Genomic DNA, 12,251 nt, shown 5'->3' with positions numbered 1-12,251 from the left:
AACCAGATTCAAATAAGTAGGGGTCTATCAGTTGTATAATGAAGTTGTATAATATATGTATGTAAGTTTTGTATATTGTAAGTAGTACTCAATATTTGTGTGTTATTAAAAAAAATACCCAAGTTGAATGTTATATTGTGGAGTAGAAGTTGTATATTAGAGAAATACAAGAGGAAAAATAACATCCTAAGAAATAAAGAAATAGTTTTACAAGAAGTTTCTTATGAAAAAATTTTGTGTAATGTATTTTATATTTTAACATTTCCTAATTTTTGAATTTTATAGTATTAGAATAATCAATATTGTAGTTAACCTAATTTCGTGTTGATAGATTTTAGGTGAAATCCCTATTAATTATAGAAACACAAAGCGCCATTTCGGTAGATTTTGTCAGTGCCTCTGCGTTTATTTTATTTGGATTTTTTGCAAAGTTGGCTATATTTTACAATCGAGGTAGCTTTTAGCACTATTCATAAATATTTACTACATGTTAAGTGTTACATTATTATTTATCTACATGTGTACTAGATCTTGGTTATCGACAACATCGACTCAGTCAACCTCAATTAATGTGTTACTCGTCTGTTTTACCCCTAGATTGTTATTTTAAAACCCTAGGTGCGGAGGGAGAGCCGCCCCCACCCGCTGTATCTAGCTGCGGAGAGTTGAATAAAATGCCTTTGGTACTCAAGGGTGGAGGGGCTGCATTTCCCGTAGCGCCAGATCTGTCCAAAAACCTATTAATATTTATTGTTCGGTTAGTGTATTAATTTTTTTTTTAAATAACTGTTACCGGCGCGTGGAAGTGGTTGAAAATAATAACTCTACCTCTACGATCTATTCGGTTCAGGCCTACTGCCTATTACCCTGCTATGTTTTGGGTGGTTTAAGTGGGTAGTAGTTGGTTGAGTCTGTAGAAAAAATTAGAATAAAGGTCTGTCCCGAATGATGCATTGTGATTGGCTATTCTGATTTGTAAATTAAAAAATTGTCTTTATGATTTAACTAGTGTTCGATATATTCTTGAATTTTGTCAATTAATTTATTTCTTGGAGGTATAGAAATTATCAAATACTTAATAGCTAATAAAATGGTAAGTTAGGAGCTAAAGAGTACACGTACGTAAATATTAATTTATAGCGTCAAAAATGGCGGTAAAGTCAGGTTATGTTATTACAGTCGCACACAATTCTTTTGGTTCAACCGGGACAAAGACCTGAGACGAGAACATATTCAGACTACGAAAGCGTTAATGATTGTATGGAGGGTGTCTGCAAGATATACGAGGAACACTTAAAACGGAGGAACCCAAATACGCCGACAATAACATATGATATTTCACAACTATTTGATTTTATAGACCAAGTACGTATTGATCTTATCCTAATATAGATTTTTCGGCGTTAAATGTAAGTAAGAACAATAATAATACTGCACCGAATACAGGCAGCTTCAATAAATTTGTATTTATCAAATAATCAGTAATTATGTTAATACTTAATAACAGACTTACAGTACTACTTCGCTATCATCTGAGTTTTAATAGATTGTATTCAATACTATTTACAAAATTTCTACTATTTCCTTCAACATATGAATATAAAACATTGTAATTTACACCATAATCACTTTCAAGTCTAACCACCATATAGGTCTTAGGTAGGGTGGACTCAATTTCCGCACTTAGACGCGTAGTCGGTCCGTTGTGCATAAATAACCACCATATAATGTTGTTTATAAAACTGTAGCATTTATTTTTGGAATTAAACCATGCTTTTTTACAAAGAATGTAATGTTAATAATAATAAACTATTATGGTTGGTAGACTTAGTTTCCATAGACTCATACTCTGTCTGTTGGATATATAATAAACTATTATAAAAGTTATTAAATTTTCTTCCAGTTAGCAGATCTTAGTTGTCTTGTGTACCAAAAGTCAACCAACACCTATGCTCCATACAATAAAGATTGGATAAAAGAAAAGATCTATGTATTACTACGCCAAGCAGCTGGACAAGGTGATTAAATTGACATAAGAAAATAAATGGTCTGCCTAGGTTTGTAATGGGTGCATAAATGGTAATATTTGTTTCAATATGATATTCATGACAATTTGTTTTAAATAAAATGTAATGTACATTAAAATACTTTATTGTATATGATGAGAAAAGTGTTTTACTGCAGTTGTTAAAATTTTATGTATAACCCACAAACAACATTTAACCTTTCCCAGCATCTTACATACTCTATAAATTTTGTCAAAAACCTTCATCGCAAACTGAGGCATAACCTAGGTAGTAAGTAAATTGGAAATATGGATAGTTTACAAAAATTCTGTAACTTTTCATTTAAAAGCATACAAAGTTATATTTAAAGTAAAAAGTTTTTATCAGACATTTTTATTTTGCAGAGAATAAAAATTATTTAAGTTTTAACATCCTATTTAAGTGTTTCATGACTATTTTAACTACATAAAGGTGGTTTGCAGTTGTCTAAGGTGCTTTCGAAATAACTATTTATTGGTTGGAGGTAGGAGCCATGTAGGTTATAGATGCCGTATCACTTAACTGCCTGTGCATTATGCAAGCCACCTTTGGTGTAGCCAAAACTAAATTTCTGCAAAGGGAGCAAAATCCATCTGTATTTTTTTATTATTCTTTATACTAAATACAGTGTATATCAAAAGACAGTTTGACACAAACTGTCAATTTTTGTTTTGTTTAGACTCCTTTAATTAGTGATAAGTATGAATAAAGATTTGTGTATAATATGTTTCTTATTAGTAACCTTGCTATACTAAATCATATCAAATTACATATACAATATTATGTATATTGCTTAGAGTTAGCCTAAAGTATTATTTTTCTCTGGATATTATTACCTTGGCTACAAGTAATGTAAAAAAGCTTTGTTTAATTTTAGTTATTATATAATACATAATAATTATTATTATGTATGTTACCAACACAATAGACATGTCTATTGTGGAACTTAGTTAACTATTCCCAGATTTCGAACTGAGATCCTGCTCCAAACATGTATAATATTAATCATAATATATATAAATCTCCTGTCACGATGTTTGTCCGCGATGGACTCCCTAAACTACTTAAACGATTTTTAATTAAATTGGCACACCGTGAGCAGTCTGGTCCAACTTAAGAGATAGGATAGCTTAGATCTTTAATTATAGTCGCAATTTTATTTTATTGCAAATTATTTGTCTATAATTAATTGACAGTCACAATTATCTGTTATTATATTATTTATATAGATAATTGTGACTGTCAATGAATGAATGAAATGATGTGTGAATTCTAACAGATGTCGATACTTTTCGACTGGATTGAGTAAGTAATCAATAGATGGCACTGCTATGGTAAACCGACAAACGTGTCATATAAGCTGCAATTCAATATCATGATTACCACGTCTTATTGAGGCTAAAGTATAAATTAAATTTATTTTGTAGTAAACGAAATACCGTGAAATTCAATTATTTGTACTGTTTTTTAATTTTCGGTGTTAGCATAGCCAACCACGTGTTACTTAGACCGAAGTGTAAATCAAATTCAAATTATAGTGACGATAATACAGTGAAATTATTCTTTCGTGTCACGGTATTAAGGCTAACTAAAACCACATTTAGGAGAAACGAAGTTCGCGGGGGCAGCTAGTGTTATAATATGAGTTGATGTAAAGCTTCAGGTTATAGAAAGAAATAGATTCAATAATATTTATTAGAACAAAATTCTAAGACATTGAATATTTACAAAAATTTGGTAATATTCCTTAATTACAATAGACATAATGAAAATACCTTATTCAATAACAATACTCTGAAATTATGTATTCTTAACATTTAACTTACCTATTTGTGTTAAAACATACCTTAGTTTGTGTTAAAATATGTATACAAATAATTTGTAACAAAATTTTGAGATTTTTGTTTCACTACCAAATCTTTATTAACATTAAATTATAACAATACTCATTAAAATTGAGAAAATAGCGAGCTTAATCGAAATATTGAAAAAAATAATAATTCTCCCTTTGGCCCTTTGAAGACATACTTTTCCATAGCAAAGGAGCTCATGAATTGTAGGGAAAAATTTAGGACAGTGTAAGGTAACATGGTTTCAATGTTTTTTTCCATATAAAAAGAAATGTAACTATACAAACTACTGTATTACTTTTCATCTAGGTTTTATTATATGACCGTAGTAGCTCTTTAAGGCTTCTTGTTATAATTTAACTTAATCTTTTTGATTGTGTCAATATATTATTCAATTTGTTTCTTTGGTGAATTAAAAAATCAAATTTATCCCGTCAATAGAATTAAATAACCTAAATCAGTATAACATAGATCAATGTAATAACGGACGGGTTGAATTACACTCATACAGAATTTGTTTAAAAAAAATATTTTATCTTTGAGACACTAATGATTAATTAAGTCAAACAATAAATATATTTTCCTTTCTGATACGAATTGGCTTTATTTTAAAATTTGTTTAAAATTAGCTATTAACCGTGTTATATTCAAGTTAGTGCTTTAACCAACCTTAAGAACTAAACTTAAAAACAGATAAGAATGTGCCCATATTAATATGTAAATTTCCCTACAATTATCTATATACCTAATTTTTACATTAATCTTAGGTAACGATCTATAAAATTGTAAAAGTTGTTTATGTACAAAATAAAATATCTGTTAATAATTAGGTGTCTAATAGTTAATTGTTATTTAAATAATAGATGCCAATGCATCATTGTTATTTTAAGTCTTAAATTATTTTGTATCGACAAAATAATGTCTTTATCAAGTTCTTTTTAATGCCATAAATATTTATTCTTCCAAACCATAGACAAATTCAAACAAACCTATCTAAAACTTTCTATTGCAACAACATTTCGGAATAATTCGTGAATCTGGAACAGAAGGGCCCATATAAATCATCAGATCAACATTTGTCAAAACCATTTTCTCTATGTATTTTGAATTTGACATCTCTCAAGATGGTGAACTTGAACTACCTTTTGGAGTGCTATAACTTTTAAATAGACCACGGTCACTTTAGAATTTAAATTGAGTACTATTTCAACGCACACATTTCGTTTTTAACGGTGATATAAAGGAAAAAGCTTTCGTACTTGCACGTCGAGTACGTACGTATATACGCGTATACGTACGACTTGAAGACGTTTCTAGATCTCGTACTATTCAGAGTAATCGTCATCAGAATGTTTCTTTCTTTTAACTTTTGGGTGCACTTTATAAAGATGTTTCTTTAGATCCTTCATTTCAATGAATTTCGATGAACATAATTTACAAGGATATTTGAAATCTTCCGGGTTGCTATGAAGACGTACTTCGTGGCGATCCCGGATCGATTCCTGCATAAAACATCTGTGACAGGTCCGACATTCGTATGGTTTTGTTGTGTTGTGGGACTGAAATAATATAATACGATTATTAGAGAGGTAAAAGATATTAAAGCACTACTTTTAGTAGATTTATACAAAATTATATATGACAAATTTTCCAAATTACACTATAATAATAATAATTTATTATAAGCTAGAGACCGAAAATTCTTCTGTAATATTGATTCTGGGAAATGTTTTGAGGATAAAATTCAATTGAGACCTATCAAATAATGTTTTGTCAAATTCTATTACATTTTTGACATACGGAAGCTAAATCTCGACGAAGCACGTACTAAATAAAAAATATATATATAAAACTTACAACTTTCAAATGTCGCTTTAGACTGGAATTAGTTCCAAAGCTGGAGTTGCAAATATCACAGGTGAAGGGTTTCTCATTTCTGTGTGTCCGTTCGTGTGCCTGTCAACAATGTAACAACACATTAATAAAAACAATACAAGACACTTTGTACACTATTCTATTTGGTTTATAAAAGGACATGATTAAATAAATATTCCTTTACGCATATTACAAACACTTCGACTAGATTTCCGTATCTGTTTCGTGATTGGCGGATTTGCCAGCTGGATGAGTAGGCTGGAGCCTACGGCGGCAAAATTGGGAACTGAATTTTTTTGTTACCTCACAGAAATAAAATGTTTCTGCATGATGCTGCTGCTGATATTGTATAGCAACAAAATTTGCAGATGACTTCCCCCTGTAACTGGTCATTGTACATTCGGTGTAGCAAACTTCAATATTCTAGAGTAAACAGCTAGTTCACAGCCTCACCTTACACTTTGTACAAATGAAAAGAGCGAAATTGCAGAAAATGTATTTCCCTCTTCCCGCTATCAACCTATACATATCATTTCTACTACTGGTTGGAGGCTGCGAAATGGATGGTTAGTGTATAATTATGTGCCTAAAAATCAGACCCAAAAAATTCGTGCAATTTCATCAAAATTTTTGGTTTGTTAAAATATTCTAGGACATGCAAATTTTACAGGCAAAGGCGGCAAAAACTTCACACCCTATACCTTGGAAATATGTAAATCCACCACTGACAAGCAATCAACTTATTGTGACTGACATACGCCGCCGATATTAGGGTGTAAGGCATGATTTTCTGACGATGTTTTCATTCACCATATGAGTGTTAAATGCGTACCTAGAAAGTCCATTGGCGCAAAGTTGGGTATCGAACCTACAACCGTAGGGATGTGAGTCATACGCTGTAGTCACTATATTTAATTATGGATAATGTATACTATGTAATAAATTAACGTTGGTTAAAAAGTTTCAAATATACACTGTAGTGATGTTGTGTATGCTATGTATTTAATATTATATAATGTTTTAAATGTTTCTACATCATCGTAATGGCTTAGTACTGTATGGTACCATGTTTACTGTGCCATCCTACTAAAGAATTCCTTACCAATTAATATCGGATGAGCTCAGTCTTTAAATTTATTTAAAAATCTTTAGATCAATTTTCTTCTGTCTCGTAATTAGCTCCTTATATATATATTAATTGTGACTCAGTTAACCCTTGGATTAGCTTGTACACTTTTTTTTATAAATATCATTATTAGTATTTATTTTTTATGTTCTTTTTCTTTAGATTTTCCTTTATTTTAGTTACAGTTAATGTTACTTGATATTTTGATTTTTTTTGTTATTGTTATGCACTTCTGCACTACCCTCTGTAGTTGTTTTTTTTTTATTTTATTCTCCCATATTAGGATTGCTTGGAAGAAATCGCTTGTTAGCGATAAGGCCACCCATTGGGTTGGTTATCGTTGAACCAAAATCGAAAAAAAAAACTGTTGTGTAACAATAAATACATGACTATATCATCTCGCAAAATGAGTAAAGAAGTAGAAAACTAGCGGACAAAGCAACCTATACAATATATTAATAATAATGTCTTTATTTTCTGCCAAATAACACTTGCAACATACAATAAGATTACAGTTAAAAAGGTATTGGGAGACTGGACTCCAAACAAGTAAAACCTGTGATATGTGAAGAACCAGGCTTCCATTCCACAGCAAAGTCATATTTAGTGGTAACAAAAAGTATATTCATATAGGCAAACAAATTTAACGTCTTAAATAAGGAAAGAAAAATAAACCAAAAGTCAACTATTTGGAAGTTAGTAGAAATGAAATTGTACAAGTGTATGCGAGGGTGCGGGTATGTGTGTGTGATAGAGAGAGATAGTGTGAACGTGTGTGTGTGTGTGACGGAGAGAGATGGTGTGTACGTGTGTGGGTGTGATTGAGTGTAGGAGGGTGTGCGTGGGTATGTATCAGGCACACGCCTGAGATATATATAAAATTATATTAATACATCTAGCAGATTTTCCCTTTGGTTATAGTTCAAAATACCTAAGTAAAATTTATGAACTATTTGCTTTACACATTTTAGTTTAGTTACGTTTAGTTACTAAACGAATATGTACCCAATCGTTTAGTTTGTTATATAAGTAACATCCCAGAAAAGAGAACAATCGCTGAGAAAAAATAGAAAAAATATGTGGTTGTAGAAACGCTATATTTGCGACGTTTGTCCATAGCTGTATCGAAGAATAACAGCGAATGTTGCTTAATAACAGCGTATAAGATAAACAGCTGTCGAACTGTAAGTACTGAACTGTTTTAATAAAGTTTCGCAGTAGGGAAACTAAAACTGAAGATGAGGTTTTAAGCCTCGTTGGGCTCGCTCAAGTTTCAGGAATGAGGTTTTATGTGCCTCGCAGTTAAATTGGAAAAAAAATCGCAGTCTTGACGAATGTGTTCAAAACCGTTGCTCTTGATTTTGGTGAAACTGAGGCAAATATGCACATAGAAATTTATTTGACCTAACCTCATAATTAGTGTTTAATAACAAAACTGTATAAAATTAATATGATTCGAATAATTTTTTTTTAGTATTCTTCCAACTATGGCTTTATTATCAACTGTCTAGTAAACTTACCGCCAAACTAAAGGATTCATAATACCCCTTTCCGCAGTAGGTACAACGGAAAGTAGCTCCACGGATCATACGTTCGTGGGTCTTCATATGAATGTTAAGCAAAGTCGCCGAACCAAACTTCTTTGGACACTGAGCGCATCCATGTGTTTTCTCCTGAATTATTAAAAACATATCGTTTTTATCTATGTGTACCTCATCCTTATAACACACATATCGTAAAAGAATGTTTGATTGCACCACGAAATAAATTATTAATGTAAATGTCACTTTGACATATCTATAGATGGAAAATGTCAGCCATCTTAAGTTTTCGTTCAAAAATTGTTTAATTTAATAAATAATTAAATATTAAACAATAATTGCAGTTTTATTTTATTAAAAGTCAACATTTATAGCCGGCGCAAAAGATCACCTGGTTGTAAATGAGCAATGAAACAGTGACAGAAATGAATTCAGATAAGGTTCAGATACAACAGATAAATACTATTGGTACATGATTGTTGGCCTAGTGGCTTCATATTACAGCTGTGAATCAAGGACATTTTACACTCTCCTACGGTGAAATCATCATGAGAAAACCGGCCTCTTATCTTCTTATCTTAGACCTTAAAATCGACGGCGCGTATGAGGCACATAAGGCAGAACACTTACCACTATCATTTGTTTCTTAAGAAAAAAAAGATCACAAAACTGATACAGTATTGAGGGTTGCACGTTCAAGCCACTAGGCCAACACTGCTATAATGTTAAAGTTAAAAAATGGTTACCTTATGTGTATCTCGGTGTTTAGCTAAGGAATGTGCATGTTTGAACCTCTTCGGACAGTCTGGACAGTTGAAGCTGGCTTCCTCGTGCGTTGTCATATGTTGCTTCATAGCAAGCCAGCCCAACACATTCTTACTGCATATCTTGCAGGTTCTTGCACGAGTTGGGTGCATTCTATGGAAAAATTTCTTCAGTATTTACTTATATAAGAATTTGTAATTTGCAGTTATACAGCATAATTTATGATTATAAAACCTGACATAGATTTGGTGTTGAAATCGGTCTTTCCATTTAAGAGGAGCTCAATTACAAACACATGCACAGAAGATTTATATATACAAATCACAGCTATTTGCCGAAATACTAGGCAGAGGTCATTCGGCATCCTCATCAGGGCATGTTGCTGGCCCAAGACAATCCTTTAATTTTCTTGTTAAGTATAAAGTATGTGATGGACAGTACGCTTTTCTATGAACCAGCTTATTTGTATGGTTGCGGAGTTCTGGCCTGCTATTTAAAATAATATACATATAAAAATGGAACACTTACTTTTGTCTATGGGTTTTTAAGCTGCTGTATGTGTTGAATTCCTTGTCACAGATTGTACATTTATTAGGGCCGTCATGTTCTTTCTTCTCTTCATTTTGCTTTTTTATCTGTATTCTGGAATTGTAAAGTTATAAGACAGTTGTTAGGTTCTAAAGCAAACATTACATTAATTTAACTATGAAACCATTTCATGAAAATTCAGATATTTACATAATTCTTCATATAAATTTACCTTCAAATGAATCTAACGTCTTCACTTTGTTAAGAAAAACATCAAAAGAAAACCAGAAAATCATAGGGAAGATTCAGTATAACATGCATTTGAATCTCAAAACTATGTTGGGAATCATCCTTATGAATTTAAACTTAATTTAGAATCTTAAGATTAGACCCAAAATATTGACAATGCATGTCAGGCAACAATGTCCGGTATTTTGTCTTAAGAGGCAAAAATTATTATTTGCCACCACCCTATTGAAACTTCATACACATTACATCTAAATCAATAGATATATATCTACATAATTAATATTTCAATCCACACATTAGTACTAGCTTCTCTAAATAAATTGTAAATCACTCATTAACTAGATACCTTGCCTGTTTTTTCAATACTTTCTTCATTTCTTTTTCCCTCTGCAACTCAAGTCTCTTCTCATTTGTCAAACCAAAGGAATGCCACTTTATATGAATTAAATATCGCTTTGGGTTGTTAAAGTAAAGACTGCAATATGGACATTCAAAATAGGATTCTGTTGTACCACCTGTGTAAAATAGTGTATGTTACACATAATAAAACAAAATCTTAAATTGTTACATGATAATAATTGTAAATGTATGATAACAAATGAATTTGAACTGGGTGAAAGTAATTCAATGTCTTGTGTGTATGGATATAAATGACTGATATTATAAAATATATTTTTTTTACTATATACATTATTTTACTTACCATCTTTAGCAAGTTCCTTAGCAATATTTACACCATTTTCAGAATCTAAAATATGACAGTTATAAACATCTTCACTTGGAACACCGAAAGTATCTTTTTGAAATGGATTGGGGGTGTCCAGATCTGGTGTCCACTCTTCCAACTTAACTTCAACTGTATGCATGGTTTCTTGTTTGATTTTATTTAAAGGCAACATATCATTAAATTGTTCATCATCACTTGTTTGCTTAGATGCTTCTGGTTTAGTTTTTTCTTCTAGATTTTTTGTTTCAACTGATGGAGAGTTAGAATACTGTGATTCTGAACTAAGTTCTTCATTTTGTTCTATATCTGAGTTTTGATTTGAAGTATTCATAGCATTACCAGTTGGAATTTTAAATGTATCAGTATGATTTTTTGGACTTTCTGTTGTTTCAATATTTTTTCTGGAATTTGTACTATTTATTATGCTTATTTCAAGCATTCTTAGGGTTTTTTCTAAGCTACGCTTACGAGAATCAGAGTCTTTAAAGGTTTTCAAACTAAAAGTGTCTGCATCCATTGTATGAGTTTCAGTCAAATTTTTTTCCACATCTGTAACTGGATTATTTGGAATGCAACTATCAGGTTCCATTATAAGTGCCTCTTTTACTTTATTTATAACATCTTTTTGTAAACAATTTTCATTTGGCTTAGAAATGTTACTTAGACTGCAATCGTTTTCACCTACTTTAACACTTAAATCTAAATTACTTTCGAAATACTGTTTATAATCTCCAGCAATCCTGTGTTTATTTGTTGTGTCGTCATCGTAGCTTGCATGAACTGGTCGATAATTTTGATTACTAAAGAGATTGTCGTTATAATGAGTGTAATTGTTTACGTGGGCATCTGGCTTATATTTAGGAACTTGATGGACATTTAATAAATTTCCTTCTTTTTCAAAGTGTTTCCTATCGACAGACATACCAAATGGGCCATTTGGAGCGTTCAAGTTCATAGGAAATGTGTTGTTTGGCCAGTTCATCGAGTTTTGTGACATTACATTATGTGGAAATCCAACAGACGAAAAATTAGGATATTGGTTCATACCAGCATTCATATTCAAGCCATAAGGAAATTCCGATATATTACATCCTGAGTTTGCGGCCAGTGGCATTGGTTGAGTTATGTTCTTGATAATGTTCACATTATTTGGATTTACTATATCAGACGTCAAATTTGCCTCAGCACTTATTGGAACATCACTCGGTCCAAATTGATTGTTATTATGCAACATCTTTCTGATGCCTGTAAAGTTTATGCATGTTGTAAACCCGTTGCCGTTTCATAAACACTGTAAATTACGCTTACAAATAACATATTGACATGTGTTTCAAACTAAAACTTGGCCTTAAAAATAAAAAATAACAACGACTCAACAGCCATCAATACCACAAAACCATAAACTAAGATTTAGAGACTATTCACTATAGAGATAAGAAGAAAGACCCCGAAGTGCAGATATTTTTACTAAACGTTGGTTTTAACTGAAGAAAGTAGTTTTTAATTTGTTTCATGCTTCTCCTATGAATTGCTTTTTAATTATGA

General features: G+C 31.5%; 2 protein-coding genes across 3 annotated transcripts; one reads left to right on the top strand and one right to left on the bottom strand.

Moving 5' to 3' along the window:
- The first annotated feature begins 949 nt into the window (after positions 1 to 949).
- LOC123717158 (enhancer of rudimentary homolog) lies at positions 950 to 2,768 on the top strand. Its single transcript, XM_045673016.1, has 3 exons — positions 950 to 1,093; positions 1,180 to 1,365; positions 1,904 to 2,768. Exons 1-3 carry the CDS (start codon positions 1,091 to 1,093, stop codon positions 2,024 to 2,026), a joined length of 312 nt encoding a protein of 103 aa, XP_045528972.1. The 5' UTR covers positions 950 to 1,090; the 3' UTR covers positions 2,027 to 2,768.
- Positions 2,769 to 4,911: 2,143 nt separating this feature from the next.
- On the bottom strand, positions 4,912 to 12,093 carry LOC123717328 (zinc finger protein 184-like). Of its 2 annotated transcripts, XM_045673253.1 has the most exons (7): positions 10,683 to 12,093; positions 10,326 to 10,494; positions 9,731 to 9,844; positions 9,184 to 9,355; positions 8,417 to 8,569; positions 5,753 to 5,851; positions 4,912 to 5,454 (listed from the first exon to the last, which is right to left on the bottom strand). In XM_045673253.1, the coding sequence occupies exons 1-7, from the start codon at positions 11,938 to 11,940 to the stop codon at positions 5,221 to 5,223; spliced, it is 2,199 nt and encodes a 732-aa protein (XP_045529209.1). In that variant the 5' UTR covers positions 11,941 to 12,093; the 3' UTR covers positions 4,912 to 5,220. The 2 variants fall into 2 exon arrangements, with proteins under 2 accessions (XP_045529209.1, XP_045529210.1); XM_045673254.1 differs by lacking the exon at positions 8,417 to 8,569.
- Between the last annotated feature and the right edge of the window lie 158 nt (positions 12,094 to 12,251).

This window comes from Pieris brassicae, chromosome 12, assembly GCF_905147105.1.
Source record: "Pieris brassicae chromosome 12, ilPieBrab1.1, whole genome shotgun sequence".
Lineage (NCBI taxonomy): Eukaryota > Metazoa > Arthropoda > Insecta > Lepidoptera > Pieridae > Pieris > Pieris brassicae.
The sequence above is the reverse complement of the archived record's forward strand: the minus strand, read 5'-3'. Positions and strand labels throughout refer to the sequence as shown.

What these genes read in the sequence shown, in the direction of transcription:
- LOC123717158 (XM_045673016.1), top strand. An exon ending in TATTTGATTTTATAGACCAA is followed by an intron (nt 1,366 to 1,903) that starts GTACGTATTGAT and finishes ATTTTCTTCCAG; the next exon opens with TTAGCAGATCTTAGTTGTCT.
- LOC123717328 (XM_045673253.1), bottom strand. Translation starts at nt 11,940, where the DNA reads ATGTTGCATAATAACAATCAATTTGGACCGAGTGATGTTCCAATAAGT. An exon ending in TAAGGAACTTGCTAAAGATG is followed by an intron (nt 10,495 to 10,682) that starts GTAAGTAAAATA and finishes TATTTTACACAG; the next exon opens with GTGGTACAACAGAATCCTAT. An exon ending in GTATTGAAAAAACAGGCAAG is followed by an intron (nt 9,845 to 10,325) that starts GTATCTAGTTAA and finishes TTACAATTCCAG; the next exon opens with AATACAGATAAAAAAGCAAA.